General features: G+C 35.6%; 1 protein-coding gene across 2 annotated transcripts in view; it reads right to left on the bottom strand.

Moving 5' to 3' along the window:
* The window catches only part of omd (integrator complex subunit 5 omd), a 135,896-nt gene that overhangs the window by 11,523 nt on the left and 101,718 nt on the right, over window positions 1-22,655 (bottom strand). For both annotated transcript variants that reach the window (XM_081742839.1, XM_081742838.1), the window contains exons 2-9: window positions 22,059-22,286; window positions 17,789-17,936; window positions 11,928-12,104; window positions 10,660-10,844; window positions 8,646-8,735; window positions 6,418-6,541; window positions 4,870-5,079; window positions 934-2,063 (exon numbers count right to left, since the gene is read on the bottom strand). In XM_081742839.1, the coding sequence (XP_081598965.1) occupies window positions 934-2,063; window positions 4,870-5,079; window positions 6,418-6,541; window positions 8,646-8,735; window positions 10,660-10,844; window positions 11,928-12,104; window positions 17,789-17,936; window positions 22,059-22,286 (2,292 nt within the window). The remainder of the gene's footprint in view (window positions 1-933; window positions 2,064-4,869; window positions 5,080-6,417; window positions 6,542-8,645; window positions 8,736-10,659; window positions 10,845-11,927; window positions 12,105-17,788; window positions 17,937-22,058; window positions 22,287-22,655) is intronic.

Here is a 22,655-nt window from a genome sequence, read left to right as displayed (position 1 = left end):
GCCAACTTATGGAGTAATAATAGCATATGACCATAGCTACAGACTCCATAGTTATGCAACACAATTAAGTACAGATGGCCTTTCGAAGAGGTAGTCAGCTCAGCAGCTTTTCCCTACTTACACAATGCGTTCAAGAAATCACTCCGCAGTGACTTATGGCAAAGAGACACACATAAAAACACTCCATTACAATAAATGTTGAAATTAGTTTATCTTAGCTTCAAATCACAGGTCGATCATCCTACACAATTTTTGCGAATACTCGAAGTAAAGATTAATTATCGATAAACTATATACCTTATATGTGATAGCGTCCCTCAGTACTTTAATAGGTCGATCCTGATACTGTTTAACGAATATTGTCATGCCACTTTTCAATGAATAGTATTTCACATGTTCTCTATACTTGTCATCTACACGAAACGCGTGCCCAACTTAAAGAAAGAAAGAAAGAAGAAACAAAGCCTGTTGCTCCATTATTACCATTGCGTTGCAACATATACCTGTATTACTCGATACTCAACAGAAACAATTGGTTATAATGTAACGCGAACTGTTTTTATTATACAATATACGTCTGTACTGAATTGAAAGTTAAAGACTACTTTGTTCCTATCTGTGTCGGATAATTGCGTAACATCATATACACAAAAAGGAAAAGTGAATGTGTAAATCCTTTTCTTACAATAACATCCTGTACATCCACTGCGGAGCGACTTTCTGAACGCAATGTACTATCTTAGGACTATGAAAGATGAAGATATTGATGTACAAATTATGAGATCTGAAGTTCTTAATGGCTTTTCAACAGGCTGTGACTATGCATGTAAAGCTCCAGAATAAAGGTTATCTTCGAGAGCATAAATGTAGGAAGACTGAACCTAGTTTTAAATCTAGCTTCTATTACTAACAAAATAAAGGCTTACTGCATACCTTTGAAAATTCCTCTTCTGGCCAGGGCAAACCATTGTACATCACATCTGGAGATATAAGTTCTACCAAGAGCAAAGAAACCATTGTCATAGCTTCTAAAGACACTGCATGAGGTGATGGGCCTTTATCATCAGATGATGCGTTAGCTTGCGTGGAGCAACATGCTTTCACGATTTCCACAAGCAGTTGCGTATTCGTTATTACCACATCTCGAGGAAGAACTGTCACATTTGGTTGTCGTCGGGGTCCATTACCAATCACGCCAGCATGAAAAACAGAGGAATGTCTCTGGGGTAGCATTGCACCTGTCCCCTGTTTCTGATTTTCTTCAAATAGTCTTACTTCCGGAGATGGCAATGGTTCCGATTCTTGTTTACCAAATAAATATGCAGGTTTCATAAATAAAGACGTTTCCAACAATTCACGGAGAGCTAACGCCCTTGCACATGAGTTCGCACATAAGCGAGAAAGTAACCGACACGCCAATCTTGAACCACGCAATTTTGTTTTCACATCAGTCTCTTCGACACACAAAAAGAAATACGACACAATAGCTCTTGTCAATGTAAGAGTTAATTCAACAGAAATTTCCTTTTCTTCAGACATTATAACAAGGTCCAACACTTCAGCTACCAAATGGCATATTTTCTTAAATCGAAGGAATTCCGCTATTTTACCCAGATTTTCCCGAATCGCACTAAAAATACGAAAATATGTTCGTCCCTTCTTGTGCTGTATCTCATGTTTCACTAATCTTGCTAAATTGAGCCATAGCTGTCCACTACAAGGAGAGAATTTACTACGTGAATCAGTTGTTTCATGTAATACTTGGTCTATACTTTGAGTCAGTAACGTTGGATGAAGGCTTGCCGATTGGTGAACTAGTTCCAAAAGTGCACCCAAATGTTGGTCTGAAGTAGCCCGACACAAAAGATAGGATACTGATTTCACTACTACTGCTGGATTTTGATAGGCAAGAAGAGGTATAAGTCGTACGGCAGTTTGTACATGTAATGTTTCAGTGCTTAATAATAGTGGCTGCACAACTGACAGTTCTTTCCTCACAGACGTCAGTAAAAGAGGTGGTCCAGATCCTCGCAGCAGGAGAGCTATTTCTTGTAACATTAATTCTGAAATGAAACAAACACGTTAATTTAGCTCAAAATATAAAATACCAACAAAAGTTCATAATGTTTTCCAATTATTATTTAATGCACTTACATAGCAGGTGTAAACTATGGTTACTAAGAAAGACCGTTACTTATGCTTCATTCCATCGAGACTACTTTTGTAAGTACACATTAAATAGAATTATACATTTTCTGAAAATTCCTAGTAAGTTAGAAACTGACGCATTTCAAATCAGATTATTAGAAAGGAAAAGTGATACGATTACTTCGTTGATTGCGTCTGTAAGATTTTTCCTGGACAGTTTCAATCACCTTTGAGTCTACTCAACGGATTGTTTATTAAAACATACCATTTTTTAAAAATTAAAATAATGTAAACACACATATTTTTGATTATGGTACTTCAGTTCTGATTTAAACTTACAGCAGAGCATAGAACACTTTTTGTTTGTCTCAAACACGCAAATATTTTCGCAAAGCTCTTCAGAAAACGTGAGTACTACCCACTAGCGGCTCGCGTAACACAGACTGAGAAACAATACCCTAAACACTACAGCTAAACTAAGCACCTACGAGGTTTGATTCGCTCTCAAGCAAGCTACAGACTCAAAAAACTGGTCACCTCCAGCCAGCCAGGCAATACATATTTGTTACTATGCTTTTTCATCGAAAAGTTAGTATCTCTCATAACAGCGTTTTACGGAAGTTTCAATTTCTGTGTCTGTGAACACGTTGAATGCAAGATATTGCTAAAACCTTAAAAATAGGTTTGCAATCTACCTTAAACGTGACCGGTTTTGTGACGTAAAAGGCAGTTAGAAACTTCTGGAGGCATGTCGAACGGAGACCTCTTGTCTGGGCCGCAAACCCCAAACAATTCTCATACATGAAAACTACTGAATGGCCTTAACATCCACCCAGTTCCTCCAAGAAGTAATTTAAACTAATGCAAGTCTTGGGGGCGTAGATAGCGTAGCTCAGAATTAGAAACATGGGAGTAGAATTTCAAAGATAAAATTCGACAACATAGAAATAATTTAGAACAAGAATTTAATGAACTGATCTTGAATGACTGAAAAACTACAGAGCATGATGTGGACTGGTATGACTTAAAGACTAGAGAAGACAATGCATAATCACTTACTTTTGGTAACGATGACGAGCAGAACCTCTGATGGACAGAATGACGGAGTGACAGAAACTAATTATGAATAATTTGACTCGCAGAGTTTCGACGTCAAAATAGAACTTCTCCTACCCGGAAGAGAATCCGGTAGTATTTATATGATTTTTCCGTCATGTCAACATTCTTGCACATTCTTTCTGAGTCTTCCTAGTTCTAGAAGTCATCGCCGGTCATTTGCATTGTAGAAGTCAAGGCACTCTAAATTTTCCATTGGATTATGAATCCTAAAGAATATTTAAACTGCCTCCACTTCATACATTGCCTGTTTTATACAAATTTGAGAATTCAATTAAATATTTTGTTTCTTGACATTGTGGTACACAATAATATATAAACTTCTACACTTGACCTTCGATAAGAATCTGGCTTCTTGACTCTCTATGAAATTAGAGTGCATTATATCAGAGAAATATATCAATTGACTTGTGCAAGTGAATGTTTGTGTATTGAACTCGTCATTATTCAGTTCTTATATATATGTAATATCCCTAATTCTAATTCTTAATCTGTGCCTTCACCCTAATTGCCAGTTCTTATACCTTTGGAACCCTTCTTTGCGTAGCACATTTACGCACAACAAAGTATTAACAAATCCATGGAAAGGGATTGCATGTCCCCAAAGAAATTATTTTTACCATATCTGCTGCCAAAATTAGTGACTGTTTTATAACCAAAATGAATACGAGATGATCTATCTGAATTTGACAGTATGACAGGCATCAGAAAACATAAATATTGATAAAACACTTGAAGTGAAAAAGCCACGAAAGAACTCTTGGGTATGTCGATGGACTAAATGATTGAAGCGAGAAGTGTTTCAAGTAAGGCAAAGTCCACTCAAGAACTTTTTCTTAAAAAAAGAAAAAACAAAGCCGTGACATGTTCTGTAGAATTCTTATGTATGTAAATAAACTGTTTTCGTACGTCAGCCGACAAAAATATTAGGTTTTGTTGAATTATGAGGCAAATAGTGTATAGAATGAGGTGTGCGTCCTTAAGGTAGGACTCTGTTAAAATACTGCCGAATAATAAAAAGACGTTACCAGAAATATATAAGTTTGCAGTCATTGTTTATCTTAGTAGCCGAACAGTAACCTAAAATGGATGGAAGCCAAGACTTACCACATTGCCTAATATCAAATACTTTTTTCACATAAGAATAAATAGATAATGATCCTAGATTAAAATAAGAATAAGGTGATTATGTTTATCCAAAACTTCCCCGTACAGTCTCAACTTTTTCCTTTGATATAATTCCACTCTCACTCTCGATCCTTTAGTGCTCTCGCTTGGACACTTCTAGAAACACCTTCATAGCCAGCATTATACAACAGTGAGTTAACTAACATCTAAGATTACCTGTTTTTTCCTTTATTCTTTTTCGTGTATTTCAAACTTCAAAATCATCCTAGAAAAAGTGCATTCAAAATAACGGTGAGCCACTGAATTGCATTGTAATATATGAACTTTCATATATTATCTAATTTTTCTTCTGGAGAGTGGGGTTACAAGCATTAGGTACTAGCCACTATCCAAAATATTTCTCCTGAAACATCATGTATTGCAACTAGTGTGCTACCTTTTCCAACTATACAATAAAAGAAAAGAAAAAAATCGTACCAAGCATCTCTTGACTTATTTTTGAAACAGTAGGTGACAGGCCAGCATTAGGAGACGCTGCGTTCAGAAGAAGCTGAAGGATCTGAATACCCCCTTGCTCACAACCTAAGGCTAAGTGTACTATCAGCTCTTCCAGGGCTTGGCTTCCTCCGAAGTAATTGCACCAGTCAGGAGCTAATTGCGCTAGTCGAGGTAACATGCTTGGCGTCACTGGAATGTAAAAATTCATTAGTTGTAAAACGCAAGGAGCTAATAAATGTATTTTGAATAAGCTAAAATAAATACTAGTCATTAAATAATACAAGAATGTTAATAGGAACAAATTGTCGCATCAAATTCTTTATTTTTCTTTTCTTTCTTCTATCCAGTTCAGAGTAAGCAAAAATGAATAGGGTCTTTTTCAAGGACAATGTATTAACTTTAGCCTTGTCACGGAGGACAACCCTATCTGGATGGCCGACATTGGATGGAGGTAAAGTGAGGGACTTCGCATAAACAGTTCTATCGTGACAATTAATTTCGTTGAAACTTGAGATAATAATAATAAGAAGAAAAAATCTTCTATGATTATAGCTAATTAGGGATGACAACCGATAAATAATCTGACTGCGAGACTGTTTGTACAAGGACATCAAAAACGTTCTTGCCATTTTTGACATCCTATTAAACATGCGCTCACAGAGAGGAAACGAAATGACGCACGTGCTTGCCAAGTGATCAGGACTTAGTCTGACCACCGACCTTCAGTACTACAGACACGTTGCGCAATACAACAATCATAGGAACAATAACGCGACCAGGGCAAGAACGCTTACGAAGTAAGCATACCCGAATGACCGTTATTTAACATTAATGGCCCGTCGCCACTCATATCGCTTTGCTACTGGGATATCCATTTCCTGAAAAAGGTGTACTAGCGCCTCAATGAGCCAGGATTCTATGTAAATGGCCGGCGATATGTATCTCCCTCTCTCCTCATCCAGAACACAAGCAATATGGGTAGTGGATATAAGTACTGTTCAGTGATGACTCGCAATTCAGTCTGCATAACGATTCCTTTCATGTGTACGTGTGGCGATAGATTGGGACCTGTTCTCATCACACCACCATCCGAGAAATGGACCACTACCAAGGTAGTAGCAACACGGCATGAGTCATACCATGATAGATGGATGGACGTAACGCTTTTTCGAAAAGCAGTCGAACCACAGTTCCAGTACTTGGACGTTAAGGCCAGCCTCCACCCTGCACAGCTGGTGGACGAGTTCTTGAAGGTGAAGGAGATTTGACAAATTCAGTGGCTTGCTCGTTCACTAGAATTCAACCCATTGACCATGTGTGGAACGCCTTGAGAAAATAGACTGCAACTAGTCAACAGTCAACCCCTCCCTAAACCCTTCCAGATCTCAGAACTGTTCTGCTGGAGAGTGGGATTTTAGAAAGGAGAGAGTCTGAATTTTAAATTCATTACTTCTAATGCAAAACTAATTTACATACGATACACTTCGCACATGCAGTATTGATTTAAGAAAATTATAGAATACTTACATGTTTGTAAAACGTCTGTTGTGAGAGCACGTAACAACATCGGTGACATATCAGCCAGTTGCACCAAGAATGGTACTGCTGCTAGCTGCTGGGCAGTAGCTTCATTTCTATCTACCAAGCTCCACTGTGGGGGGGAAAAAAAAGGAAAACACTGAAAAATGATTCACTTGATTCGCAATAAATCTGTACACATCTTAAATTAATCATTTCATATTGATACGGAGATACCATCAACACTGACTTGTTTCTGAATTCATCTTACAGCATACATACAGGAATTTGGATCGACCGTAAGTACAGGGTCAAACTGGGCCAAGAGGTAGTGTGGCAAGTGGACTATTTAACACGGAGGTTGCCACTCCTTCAGCATCTGCAGCCAGTTTTTAGTGGCAGTAACGATGACTGCTCAACAACGTCTGATACGTGAACTATCACTGTACTCGAACATAGCACTGCGGTAGCAATCCAAAATATTTGTCACGCGAAATAAGAAATTGTAGTAAACCACACCATAGCAACTCGTTGGTTCAAAAATTTCGTGCAGATTGTCAAAATGTCTAAGATGAGACAAATTTCGGACTCCCCAGGGCAACAGATTCTGAGGCCATACGACACGCCATTGACGAAAATCCACCAACAAGCATATGTCAATTGTCAAAACAACTCGGCATGTCCTAGTCCGCTGTAGTGCGTCATTTTAACGAACTCGGGAGAAACATCAAGAGCTGAAGCATTGTGCCACATGAGTTGACTCCAGCTTAGGCCCAAAGAAAAGTGAATGTGTGGTGACAGCTGCTGAAAATTCCGCGTGATGTGAGTTTCTTGAAACGGACTACATGCGATAAAAAGTGGATGTTTTCCCGAAATCTGAACGTACAAAACCAGTGGTTGAGCAAGGGCCAATTTCCAGATCTGGACGTCAAACAGGACCATTTGGAGCATAAAGTGCTTTGTGTAAGGTGGAACTACGAAGGGGTAATTCACTTCGAGCTCGTTCCTAACGGCCGTACCACGAATGTCGACCTTTATACCGAATAGCTGTAGCGGATGTATACTGCACTACGCCAAAAATATCGTACATTGGTGAACCGAAAGCGCGCCCTGCTGCAGAAGCACACACAGCTCAAAAAACGAGAAAAATACAAGAACTTGATAGCACAAGGCATATAGTCCTGAACTTACCCCTTCGGATTACTGCCTGTTTCGGGCCATTGCATATTTCCTGAAATCATGATGCTTCATTAACCAGCAGGAGGTGGAAACAGCAGTGACTTACTTCTTTGCCTCTAAAGACAAGATGTAGTACCAACGTGGTATCGAGGAACTGGCACGAAAGGGGTGGAGGCATCCAACACGAAAAGCTATACTTTGAATGTTAATTTGCTTTCATTGTAATGCAATAATACAGGAACGTTGCGTACCGGAATATTGCAAGACTTATGACTGATGTTTGAGCAATCATCACATATTGGCATCACAAACTAAACACAAAAATTATACAAAATTAAAAATATAAAAATATCTGACTTTTTCAAATATATTGTGAAAAAACTAATTCATTACTAATAAATCGTTTTGTAAATTCCAGAGTCTTCTCATTTGTTAATTTTTTCTTCCAAACGATATTAGGCTTTGCCATGACAACTTTTTAGATCATAATACTTGCAACAAGTTTTTTATTACCTTTTTGTCTTAGAGACCTCATGGTGAATGGATACCTAAATAGATTAAGCGAGTGTGTATGCGTATGTTAAGGACATCTAAATAGATTGAGTGAGTGTATTTACAATCTTTTTAACAGCACATTCACGCCAATATTTATCGTATTTTACAGGTCTTTATTGAGCTCCATGTGTCACAAAAGTTAAATGAAAATCTAGTAAAAATTATTTATTTAATGAAGAGAAATTGATGTTCATGTAATTGATGTTCTTAATATAACTCGCTCGTCATATTTGCATTTATCAAACATCGAAGCGTCAGTTGTGGGATTTTCCGATGCGGATAACAAGAGGGTGTCACTGTCTGCGACTAGTGAAGCAAGCATTGGTAGATGCGACGCACGTTTTTAAGAATCGGTTGAAATGAAAGCACTGGTACAGAGACATATTTGATGCTTTTGTTTCGATTCACTTACCTTGTTATTGCAAAGGGCCCTTCAATTGCTTTGAAAAATTTGTTCACTGAAGATCTTTGATGCATTTAAGTATATCATAATCACAACTTACCTTAAAGAGTTCCATGAGCGCAGTTCTGATATCCGCAAAGTGACTTCCAGCCAAATGGCCCAAAATCCCTACAACCGAATTTAGTTTTGCCTGTCAAAAATAAACAAGAAGAATACAGTTGAGGATGGAACGTTAAAATTAAATCTACTGTAGAATACTTAATTTTAATTAAGTATACATCCTTTTCCTGAACACAAATTGAAGGCAATAAAGGAATTAAACTGAGGCATGATTATAACTATTACCTTAAACTCAGGGATGCGTTTAAATATTTACTAATGCCGGAATTTTCAATGGGAACCTCCATCTTCGTCAGCAGCTTTTTAATTGTCTTTAAATCGTAAATACGTGATTTTCATACACCTTTCTAAGTACTGGCATTTTTCGTACATGTTTGCGACGAAACTTAACAACAACAAAAAAAAAAAAAAAAAAAAAAAAATCCACAGGCTATGTCAGAACATCCTATGGCAATCCAATAATAATTAAACAATGTATTGAAAGATAGCAATAAATTGACAGAAAAGTCTGCTTTTCTCCTTACTTCATTATTCATTAATCAATGAAAATGTACGGATGACTTTTTAAAAATGTTATTTTGTCAAGTTATTAACGAAATATTTATTTACGAAATATGAACAAAATCACTTTTTTTCTTTTTTTGACAAGTCTTGCCCTTTTCCGCCCTAAAGATTGTAACTAACGAAGAACATTCTAGAAAATAGAAAGCAGGAAACCCATCACAGTGTGTCCGAGCGTGACCGTAGATGTTGGAGATATCAGGGACTTTTAAACGATTCCAAATCCAGCATGAACTGCTGAAGAAGTACTGCCATCCAGAAGAAAAATCACCCATCGTGGGTGAGAGAATACCACAAATGGGACCAGCAGAGACCAGTGGCGATGCATCCTCTGATCAGACAAATCCCGGTTCTGCCTTTATTCCAACGACAGCCACTCCAAGATGATGCAACAGGCCGGAGAAGCCTACAAATCTGTGTGCAAAGGGCTGTACAGAAGGGTGGTGGTAGTCTCATGTTGCGGCGGTGTATTTTGAGTCTGGTGTGGTCCCTTATAGAGGTGCGCAACCGCATGAAGACTGTCAATTACATGTCCACTCTGGATAATAAGGTGTTGCCATTTGCCCAGTTTCTGCATGCTGGTTACATTCCGGAGTTCCAGTGTGCCTGTTCAAGACGACAACTACACTGTTTACCAAGCCACGATTGTATGGCAATGATTTGCTGAACATTCCACATCTCACCTAGTCCGCGAGTTCGCCTACATTATCGATAACATTTGATACATGTTGGAATGGGCCGTGGAGAGGTGACATCAACATCCCCCCATGTTGGCCGCTCTGCGGGACCAGTTGTTCCAAGAATGGGTCAAACTAGACTTGAACGTCATCCTCTCCCACATTGACAGCATGCTACAGAAAATCAAAGCTGTAATCCGAGCCCGTAATGATGTAACGCCTTATTGAAAAATAAAGTACGCACTTCGTAATTTTTTGTCCGGGGTGCTTATTTCTTAATATAGTAAATACTCTCGCTCAAGAGATTGAGTGGGTTAAACCCCAGAACCTCCTCCCGCTCTTGTGTACACACTGTGCCTCAATTATGAAAGAGGGAAGGGGATAGTAAAAAACGAATGCTTCGAAAACAACTCGTATTATATGTAGAAATTAGCCCTGGCCGATAGCTTCCCAAATCCTTTTCATTGTTACTGTTGTCAGATATCCAGTGTAAAATGGCTTTTGAGCTGTATCTGGTGATTAAATAAATAAAGAAATAAATACATTATTCCCAAGGATACCATTTTATTTTGCTACAGCCCTGAAACTGACGCGATTACAACTGTATCAAACTAAAGGTATTCTTTTTCTTTTCAAATCATCTCTATTATAAGCCAATACCCTAAATAAAGGATTTTTTTTCTTTTAAAGTATACACAATTATGATTTTCAAACATAAAATACTAATATTTACAATAAACATACAGTCAAACTTACTATAGCAGTTTTATCGCCAGCAAACCGCCAGTCTTGATTATAATGCCATTCTACCATTCTTGCTCCTTGTTGACAGAAATCTTTGAGGCCACATGAAAGCACTCGGTTGATAACAGTATGAGGAAAACAGCTCCCCACATGCGCTACAACCCAGTCGAAATGAGGACTATGCTGAACACTTGTTTCTACAACAGAAGACAATGGTAGTTAATATATTATATCTTTATTAAAATGTATATATGTTTCAGAGATGATAATGTAACAATATAACCTTCCACAAAATAAAACAAAGATCTACAAAACAGAAAGATATGCTTATTTGTTCCTTGTAACTGGATTAATGTAGTACATAATCCATGAAGAAATAGCATGGATTACAAACAAATGTTATTCAATACTTGCTAACGAACGCTATAGAATACATATATATAGAATAAAAATAAGCACTGTCCTTGTATCCAGAAAGATTATTTCTTCTTGCTATATGATTCTGACCCTGTATGACCTCCCTAAGTAACTCCGATTGGCAGATTCTGTTCTGATGTTTCAAGAATGTCCTCCACGTGGATGAATAATACGAAAAGAAACACAGCAAGGGAGAAGTTAAGGAAGGTCTCAAAGAGAGTCAAAATAATGTAACAAGAAGAAATAATCTTTCCAGACACACGGTAAATGTCATTTAACTCGTTCCATATCGAAGAAACTTCAAAATAAAATTATTTCACTCATTTTATAATCTCATATAGCAAGAAACACATTTACTTTTATAATGGAACTATTTTACCTTGAGCTGCGTATTGTTCCTCTTCGGACTCAATTTGTAAACTTCTGCGAACTTCCTACATTTTATTTTAATCCATGCCCTGTTTCAAATCCGCACCAAAACAGTGAAAACTTAAAATCATTTGTTCAAACTCCAATACTAAAATGTAAGATTAATTAACAAGCTTATTTTAGTATTGAAATTTGAATAAAGAAGTTTAATATTTTTAGTCTTCTCGGATACAAGGTAAGGAATTTTTGCCCAGTAATTTTAAAATGTTATTTGAACATTACCTGACCCTATACAAACTACATCATTTTTACAAGTAGAAGACAATAAGTAAACAGGAATTACCGAAATCAAAACTGCAAAACGTTCTTTCGTTACAAAAAGAAAAAGGAAAATATCTTCCAATAAAAATCAATGGAATAAACAACCTTACAAATCACGTATTAAACAACCTTACAAATCACATATTAAACAACCTTACAAAGCCAATTCTTACCAAGTAAAGCATTAATGCAGGCTTCAGTGTCTGAATGCATTAAACATGAGAGGCACTGCGTATTTATATCTATTAGCGTTCGTGTAGCTCTGCAGGACATCCACAGCTGTAAAGTTTCATTGAGGCCAGCAGAATGTGGTATACGCGCTCTTCCAGAGTAACGACTCGACAGTTCACCTAAAAAGAAGCAAATACCAACATTTCTTTATCAATTTTTAAGTCTACACTAAAAGCCACATTCATTTACAGATATATTACGGCAAGTTTAATTCTGTATTATCTTTAATAGCCTAGTACGCGCTTGAAAAACACTTGTTTCGGCACAACAGCTGGTACTGGCTTCCAGACCATTATTAGGATTAAAATTTATATGTAGCGTGTTTGGAAAGTTTCTGTGCAGTGAAAGTAACGCCAATTTAAACTGCTTTGTATAAATGATGTTAAACGCTGACTTTCGGACGTACAAACATTTCTGCGCGTTAGTGTAGCTAAGATCTTTCTTAGGGTATATAGGTGAAATTTGACTTTTAAGATCATGCTTACTAACATAAAAGTATGCATTTATAGTAGTGCACATAACACACACATATATAGGGTGATTTTTTTTAGAACTCACGGATTTCATTTGGGTCTACAATTTCTAACTGAAGTCCGATTTTCATGCGGTTTGTGGCAAATAACCAAGGAAGGATGGGAGATTTATGGGGCCATGTTTACTAGTTTAAATTAATCCGGGGTAATATCGGCCACGCCTCAAGAAAAACAGCAAATATTCGCCAGTGTGCCTTACAATTGGAATGAAGTGCGGTGCGATGTGGAAATTTGAGTTTTCTTCGTTAGATGGTAACTTTACCAAGGGCAATTAGAAACAGGAAATTGGGCCGTTGTATTGGGAATTGTGCTGTACAGTTCTGTGCTACTATGTGAGTGTGATCAGGACACAGTAAGAATAGTGTAGTATTTAGAGCAACATAAGTTTATCGTTAAAAGTTTTTTGGAGGACGGAATCTGTTGTTGCTACGCAAAGGGCATTTACAAACAAATTGCCTCAGGTTCTGCCCCGGACAGGAACATTATATGGTCGCTAGTGAATAAATTGGAAGAAACAGGATTGCTTCTGAGTGAGACAGGAAAGTATCAGACCATGCAGGTGGGTGCTGTGGAAGATGTCTGTTATCGAATCCTTAGGTCGACCAAGAAATCTCACCGTTGTTTGTCTCAAGAAACCGGCTATAGCTATTCAAGATGTGATTTATGGGTGTCACCACTAACACTTAATTTGTAAAAATGAAATGAAAAGAAATCTTTGAGTTTTACGTCCCACTGTTATGCCGGTTAGACTAAAGGAGACGGTGATGATGAGTAATGAATGAAATGGTGGAATGAAGAAAGTGGGAGGAAACGGGAGAACCCCGAGGAAACCCATGCACACGTGTTTGTCCACCATAAAGTTCACTTGGCAAGGGGCGGGGATCGAACCCGGAGCTCCAAACACCAGAGGTGAACGCTCTGCCACTGAGCCACCGTGGCCCCAACACTTAATTTGTATTCCGCAATTTCGCTTCAAAAATCCAAAACTTTATTCCAATTGTAAGGTACACTGGCGAATATTTGCTGTTTTTCTTGAGGCTTAGTCGATATTACCCTGGATGAATTTAAACAAGTAAACATAGTCCCATAAATCTCCTATCATTCCTTGATCATGTGCCGCATGAAAATCGGACTTCAGTTAGAAATTCTAGATCCAAATAAAATCTGTGAGTTTAAAAAAAAAAAAAAAACACTCTGTATTATATATATATTGCAGTGGTATTCATTGATTAACCTGTGCTTTTTGTATTTAACACCTGTTTGTATGTCCATTCACTTTCAAGTCGATCTTTCAAAATTCTTACTGATCATTTTCCTCATGCCTAAAGCAACAAAACAAATTGAATATCGACCTCTGTAATAAAAATGTATTTATTGTAATTCGTATAAGGAAATACCTCTTGAGATCGTAACAGATTTTGACATTAGGTGTAGTATTACTTCCGATATTTGAAACGGTATTTACTATCTAAACCATCGACGCCAAGTAATTATCAAGCTGCTTATAGTTCTACAATATTGAGTTGTCCAAAGATGAGACATATAGTAATTGATAGATCTCACTGAGCTGAACAATGTGATATTGGTAATTGGAAATACTCATGCGTAGTTTTCGAGAAAATCGAACAAAATTGATTTTTAAGTACATCTAAAAATTGCTGATGTATGAGAACCACGCCAGCTATTAAGATGACACTGATCTTGAAGTATGCTTTCATTAAGCATTTCCATTATGACTCTAATAAGACGACAGTACACAGTGTGGTTAATCGGGTATACGAGGTGTGTCCGGGAAGTAAGTACAGTTTAAAAAAAAAAAATACTAAAATAAATTTGATCAAGCCAAACTTACTTTTACAAGAAAGAACATACCTTAGATCATATTTCGATATAGTTTGCACCAATGTTCAAACAGTTGTCATAGCAAACTTTAATCAAAGAAATATCCCGCCAGTGAAGACAACTATAACTCCACAGCGTGTTTTGTGTCATGGTTACTTTCAAAGCGCTTACCGCCAAACGGTGCAAAACAGTTCTCGAAACTTGATGAAACTCATAACACTGTCATTGTGCTCTTATCCACTTCCCTTATCAGTTCATCAGTCATAACAGAGACCGCCTAGTTCGTGGTTCATCGTGGGCATTTGTCCGCCCTTCATTGAACTGCCTCACTCATTGCATTTTCACAGTAAGTCTCTACAATTTGACGATGAATTTCGGCCGGTATAACGTTCCTTGCATTCAAAAGCAGGATTACAGAACGAAATCTCCAAGTCGCCGGGTTCATAATTTTTATTATTTTTTTTAACATTGTAAACGATCACAGGACACAGTACACTCGAGACAACTCAATCGTACTGTTGTCAGTGGAGAGTCAATGAACCAGTGAAACTAACGTGCATGTGCGGAGCCCTGACACCAGCGCCCCTGTTGAGGCGTTCAAACAAAACGGTACTTACTTTCCGGACACGCTTCGTAGATCAAAATTATTATCAACTATTAAACTCTGATTTCTGTTTAACTAAAATATTGTCCAAAGAAGAATCATATATCAATCTATAGAACCTATTGAGCCGAACAAAATAACTAGATTGATGGTAAATTAACTGTATCTTTAAAAAAAAAAATGAGGAAAACAAATTTCTTATAGCGCTAAAATGTATGTTGTACATTGCCAATAAAAATGATAGTTTTTATTTTGCTGGAATAAACTGTTTATGTTATATTCTAGTATTATATGTATAAAACTAAATCAGTTGATCAGCAGATTGTATCTACTGTTTCTTCCCTTCTAAGAATAACACACATACTTCTAACAGTAACGCACATACTACTTTTAAGCATAAATTCTAGTTCCTGATAACTTACAAAGCACACGATAAGATAAACAAAATAAGCAATGATTTGATTCAAGTCAAACTGGCAATAATATGACTGCGATAATTTTTGGTGGAGGTGGTTGTACCAATTGGAATTTCTAACTACCGGATTCATTAAAAACTTTTTTTTTAATGAGTATTGGGATACTGCACTGCTTAAATTATGTGAATAATTGTCTTTTTATTATTCGAATATGGAATTCTTCAAAATTTTAAAGATAATGAAGTTTAAAAACCATAAAAAGAATGTCTTCTCATACTGCGAGATCTAATTGGAATAAGTATTACAACGGTATAACTATAATCTTCTAAACATCAAACTTGAGAACTTACTGGAAGAAAATTTGTACGACACGAATATTCAAAAACTTCTTTATCCTATGTCGATACTCAGAACTTCGCCTAATGCCACAAAATGATTATACATTAATCTCAGCATTCTGAATATACTCAAACATAACAAATATCATAGTTGCCCATCTTTGATTATCTACAACCAACAAACGTAACTTATTTTCTTCAGCTCTATTTCAATTTTTTGTTTAATTTGTTCTTTCAAAACTTTAAGTTTTAACACCTTTTGGTGTTTCTCAAGTTGCTTTATTTCTAAAGATAATTATCCTTTTATAATCTTTTTGTCTTCTTTCTGAATCTGCATTAATTCTTTGAGGTTTCTTGGTATCTTCTGTGAGCAGCTCAAATGTTTGCTAACATCGCTTGAGTAACAGAATCTCTCTGAATGTTTTCGTGAAAACTAGTTGCATTTTCCAAACATCGGCATATTTAGAAGCATTTCCCCGACTTTCAAAAACATATTTCCGTAACTTTCACAATCATGGGACGTCTCATGAGTATGCCCTTCAGGTTACGGGAGACGATGATTAAGCCAAGTGAACGATGATAGAAGAATTGGTGCAATGAGAAAATGGGAGTACCCCGAGAAAACCCATGGACAGGATGTTGTCCACCACAAACTTGATTGCCCGGGGATCAAACCAGGGACCCATGCACCAAAGATAAGCGCTCTACCACTGAGCTACCGTGACCCCTGACTTCCAATGTCAGTGTGAATCATGCAATTATTAAATAACAGTTATAAACCAAGGTTAGTCTAACCTAATACCGTATTTGCGCGAATGTAGGCCACACTTTTTTCTCTAAATTTTGGCTTGAAAAATCATGGTGAGGTTTATAATCGAGATTTTCCCCTCAGATAATAAATCATCAATTGTAAACCATCGAAGACATAAAAAGAAAATAGCAGAAAAACTTATCTTGTTCGCAAAAATTGACACCTTCATTGGGTATCGATAATACTGGCATAAAAATCACTTGTACACTTGATACTTTTCTTAGCAGGAATATGTATCTTAGTTATATCGTATATATAATATATACGGTATATTTATATACAGTACCTGTTCTTCAAAAAAGAAAAGCAACTTCGTTTATCAAAACTGCGTCAGCTTGTTTGTATCCATCCACATCAAGCACAATCACTTCCCACTATCTCAGCATCACGAACGTCTAATTCTTCACCCTCGCTAGAAGATCCAAAATGCTGCTCAGAGTCACTATCAACAAAGGTCTCGTCAGTCTCATCAAAATTATTGAAATTCCAGGTTTTTTAACTTTTTATGACAACTTCTTCCGACCGAGAGACTAAATATTGGCCAAGCAACCGCCTAGCAAGTTCTTGTGCCAAACAGCCAAAATATAACGGCACACTTCTGACACAGATGCATGTTACAAACTGCATCCTGACATCGAAGTTGTTTTGTTCATGATGTAATTTCTATAGAATTGTTTTACACTAGCTTTGAATGAATGACTGATACACACATCCAAAGCTGCAACACACAACTTTCTCGTAAATTTAGCAGTGCGGCCTATATTCGAGATTTACTATAATCTCGTGTCAAAAGTTTAAGTGCGGCCTATATTCGCGCAAATACGGCATATGTTACAATTTCGTTCAAAAATAATGAAGTATTTTCTGTTTTTAAAGGAGTTGTAATCTAAGAAGGGTGATTCACTAAAATGGTTTTCCTTAAATGCATTATGTATACTATGCATATTTTCCGGTACCAAATTTAATCTTTTGTTAAATGTGAGATGTAAAATCGGACTATTCATTTCCAATTTTTAATTTAGTGTTTACTATCTATTCACAAGCCATGACCGATACAATTCTAATTTTTACAGAATCTTAAATAATAGAAACATGTACAACTACTATTTTCTTTGTAATCCCATTTCTCTTTCTTATTTCCATCCAGAGCAAGGCGATCGAAACTGCTTTGTGAAACTGATTTTCTTTGTGTGTAATTCAAGCCATGTAGAAGGCTCACATCTCTCTTTACATGTCTACATTGAAATTCTTCTACTTACCCAAAAGTTCTAGTGACCATGCAGAAATAATTGGAGCCCATGCTTCTGGATTATTTGTTACAAAATTACACAGAACATTGTGAATTTCAGCAATCGTTGCTTCTTCCTGATTAGCGGCCGACGTGGGTGACATCATACCAGCCTCAGCCTAAACAAAAATACAATATTAGCACATTTAGCAACACTCTTAACTCTTATGAGGTAGTGTCTTACCCAGTAATATTTCGTATTCTACAGGAGTATCATAAAATATATCTATACGAGTATAGCACAACATGATGTATCACGTTTTGAACATTTTCTGAATTTCGCTCCGGTAGTTGGTCACACTGAGATCTATAGGCTGAAGAAAGTTGATAATGGTTAATTAAAAATTCCCTATTTAGCAGGATATATTTCGTTGCCAGTTCACTGAAAGTGTTTTAAATTTAATTCATAAGATTGTAATCTGTTTGCCTGAAAAAAACGCATGTATCATGTTTTGCTATCCTCGTATGTATGTATATATATATATTTAGGATGGAAACATGCTAAAGACAACAAAGGTAACAATCATTAGAAAATTTAAAAATAGGACGCATCAGGTTAGTGAAGTCTCTTCATAATATTTACAAACTGCGTCAATTGTACACTTTTACTTATTAAACGAAATACTAAAGACGATACCATTTAATCGATATTCTGACGAACTTCTCAAAAGTGTTCCAAGTCTCAAAACCTGGGAACTGATGTTTTCCACTTTCAAAAGGTTATTGGTCGCTCATTGCTAAGAAATATTCATTATACAGTAAATTATCACACTTTCGACTACCACCGAATATCATAACAATTTGATACATCTCACATAGTATTTTATTTCATTGTAATGCATTGTGATTATAATGACGAACTCAGAGATTAAAAAATGCAACATACTGTATTACACTATTACAATTAGGTAAACTGGTTATGAAGGCATGCAGTAAAGTCCCACTACAACGACTGTGTTAACCAGCTGCCAACTGTCGCTACTTGTTGCTTAGAGTTACCTCTTTTCGTACAAATCTGCTACCCGTGCAATGGACGATGGTTAGTATAGTTTATTTGCTATTCGTGCTATTTTTTCCAACTGCAAAATTACGTTTGACGCACTGTGTTTAATTAACTTTTAGGTAGGTGAATCAAATATAAGGAATGGATCTAAACAAATATTGAATGTATACGTTCATCATTCTACTGTCTATGTCAGATTATCTGCCAATATGATTCTCAGTTACCATGTTCTTCTTTGACGTAGCAATTATCTCCTTTTATGCCGTTCATCAATAGTAATTTATTCCTTCTTTTACCTTCCTCCATACTTTGTATCGTCATTCAGAATACAATTCCTTTTTACGCAATGCCGTAACCAATTCCTTTTCCACTTTTTGATTACATTTAACACATCTTAAGCATTCGTTAAATAAAGTAAATGCATACGGTTTCAATGAATCTGTATCATCATCAGTGAAGTATGTTATTCACGGTGCTACGTGAATAATTTTGTGAAGTACGATACCTTCTTACTTGTAAAACTATATTTTATCTTGGACTTTTATGAATTATATAAAACGTGTTGACTTCTTGATATCTTAAATCATTGCAATACAATCACAAATAAAAGCACACACAGTCCCCAATAGCATTTGTATACGGAATGTTCACTGAAGTCGAATACATAGATAATGTTTGTTTTATTTCAGTTAATTAATACATACATCGTCATCATAGATACTTTGCCATTATTGGCAGGTTACTTGCCGCAACTGAAAACTTGAATGCATTACGGTCCTAAGCTAACCTTTCTGTCTTCACCCGCCCCCTCCCTTTCCTGCCACCATACTCTCTAGCACATCCCTTATCAGCCAATGTTCTGACCCGTTTCTCTTTCTCTTTGCAATTACATTTAAAACTGTCATTTTCTTCCCCAACATTTCCAAAACCCTGTCATTCATCTTCCGTTCGACCCAGCTAATTCTCCCAATTCTTCTCCAACCTCGCATTTTGAAAACTTCCAGTCTTTTCTCATTGGTTTTGTGCAATGTCCATGTTTCTGCCCCACATAGTACAATACTGAACACGAACCATTTTACTACTCCTTTTCTAAACTCTCTATCTAAAATAGTCTTGTTTCCCTTCTGATTGTTTCTTTCGCCATTCCTATCCTTTCTTTTATTTCACGTTTCCACTTCATGTCATCACTAATAACAATACCTAGATACCAAAAACTTAATACATTAGTATAGTGTCAAAAGAAAGGGAAGAAAGATGTAACGATTTTATTAAGGAAGTTTATTAATGGAAGGAACAATGTAAGAGGTTAGAGAATTCAGAAAACGCTAAGAACTAACAATATACACAGAAAATGCTACCGGTACCAAAATTAACTTGACCCAATGGCAAATTAATGCATACAAGAGACATTGAATAAGCATTTGTTGAATATTTTTCAGACATGAAACCCAAATATCTTTGTTCATTATTATTATTATTATTATTATTATTATTATTATTATTATTATTATTATTGTGGTATTTGGTTTGGTGTTGATGATTTATAATTAAGGTTAATCATTGACCCTTATTATAATTTGGTTAATTTGGGTTTGATGGTAGTGAATTCGATAATAATTAAGTAATTATACTTAATGTATGTTATTAAATAGTTTATTTTTAATTTTTATAATTAAATTAATAATGATTTAGGGCCTTGTATGGGCAGTGTGGTTATTAGTTTTTTTTTTATTATTATTATTATACAGTTTTAAATTTATAGTTTGAATGTAAGTTAATTTAATTAGTTTTAGTTGAAGTTAATGATTGTTTGGTTTTGTTAATAATTGTTTAACTTAGATATTTTAAGAGAAATTATTAATTTAGTTGTTGTTGATGTATTTTAGTTTTGGTATAGAAGTGTTGAAATTATAATTATTAGAGATATAAAAATTTAGGTACTGAATTGAGGAATTTTTTCGAAACGAGAATTTAATTGAGACTGCTCTCCTTGTGTTCAACATGCATGTTGAAAATTACTTTTTTTTTTTTTTTGGTAATATTTTAAATTCCTATCGTTACAATTACTTTGTAGGTGATTTAATTGTTTTCTTTGGAGTAAGACTTTCTTATATTTGATTTTAGATTTTTATAAATGTTTTTATATATTTTTTTGATTGTGAAGTTTATGGAGTAATGTGCATATACAGATTTTTTTACACGGAAGTTAGGCTTTAAACAATGTATGAGATTTTTAAATTAATTTTTGTATACACTTATACTGTCTGACCTGCCAATTATTAATGTATCCACCACATTATTATTATTATTATTATTATTATTATTATTATTATTATTATTATTATTATTATTAATAATAATAATAATAAATAACTTATTGAGGACAAGAATCATGAAATACGTCAAGTGAAATTATTTTCGGTAGTGCTACTACTATTCTCTTACAATTGAATCACTTAATTTTTTATTATTATTTATTTATTTCTAGCTAAAAGATAAAGAATACACGGATAATTCGAGAATTGAGAAAAATCTTCAGGTTATGTTGTGTGCAGCATTCTGCATCAAACTTTCTTTCATCCACACTATATCGTAAAAAATTACTTCTACATCATGAACTAACAGGAAACTTTACATAACACAATAATGGCAATGTAAGTAACTGTTCCCGCTAAACTACCGATATATTTGTAGGTAGCTTATAATTTAAGAGTTGGAGTGTATTATATAACAAAAGTGTTGCTGTGGGGAAACAGAATCCTTGACGAATGGATGAAAATACTATACAATCATTCACAAACTCGCAATACTACATAAATTAGTCAAGGACAAAAGACTACTAAAGTTAAGATTCAGATGCTGGAAATTAAATCCTTAATATGTGTCAATATATATATATATATATATATATATATATATATATATATCTTACGTAAGTCCATTAGTGGAAGAAATCACCAAAAAAATGTAGATGGTCTGCATATTCAGAAAACGCTGACAACTATCAGTACAAAGAAAATACTACCACATTGAACTGTATACAATGCAAGAATATAGTGATAAAAGATCTATAAAATACAAAAATTCAGTTAGCATATGGAACAGAACGATAGAAGGGACGATTCTGATCATATACAGAACATGACTCACAACTGTCTACTAGGAAAATCTCTGCAGGAAAAACTTTTACTTTTGAGAAAAAGGACATATAGCTATACTAAATAAATATGATTCTTACCTCAATCTGTGATATGTACTTAGATACTGCAATGTCAAATAACGTACAAAAATATTCCAGCACTGCATCACGAGCTGCTGGCAAAGTCTTCAAAAGTGACAGAGCAGTTCGGGCTAATTCCAAAGGGTTTGTCTTCACCGTTCGGGTTGCTCCAGCAATGAACGTGCGGAGCTCATTTAACAAATCCTGAGGTGGAACGGGCTTAATTACACTCGTACCCGCCATCATCTGTAACAAAAGCAAATGCATTACCAACTTTTTTTAATTTCTTATCATAGGGTGATACAGAAAACACGTATTTTAAACAATAATAAATCCGATATTTATTCACATGCAAGTTAAAACGCAATAGCTGTTTAAATTTCATTTAATTATTTTTTATTTCATCCAGTGAAATTTTAATATTCACATCTAAATCAAACGCATTTACTAAACTTAAATGCAAGAGATCCCATTTGTGAATATAAAATTAATTTTCTACATGTATCAAATGCTACAAAAAATTACGATGCATTCCGGCAAGAAATCAAATTACAAAATAAATACAGCAAACAGACGGAAGCCACTGCCAGCAGACACGAAAGAACTTATAAACCA

This window comes from Thermobia domestica, chromosome 16 (genome assembly GCF_964235325.1).
Source record: "Thermobia domestica chromosome 16, izTheDome1.hap1.1, whole genome shotgun sequence".
NCBI classification, from domain to species: Eukaryota; Metazoa; Arthropoda; class Insecta; order Zygentoma; family Lepismatidae; genus Thermobia; species Thermobia domestica.
The sequence above is the reverse complement of the archived record's forward strand: the minus strand, read 5'-3'. Positions and strand labels throughout refer to the sequence as shown.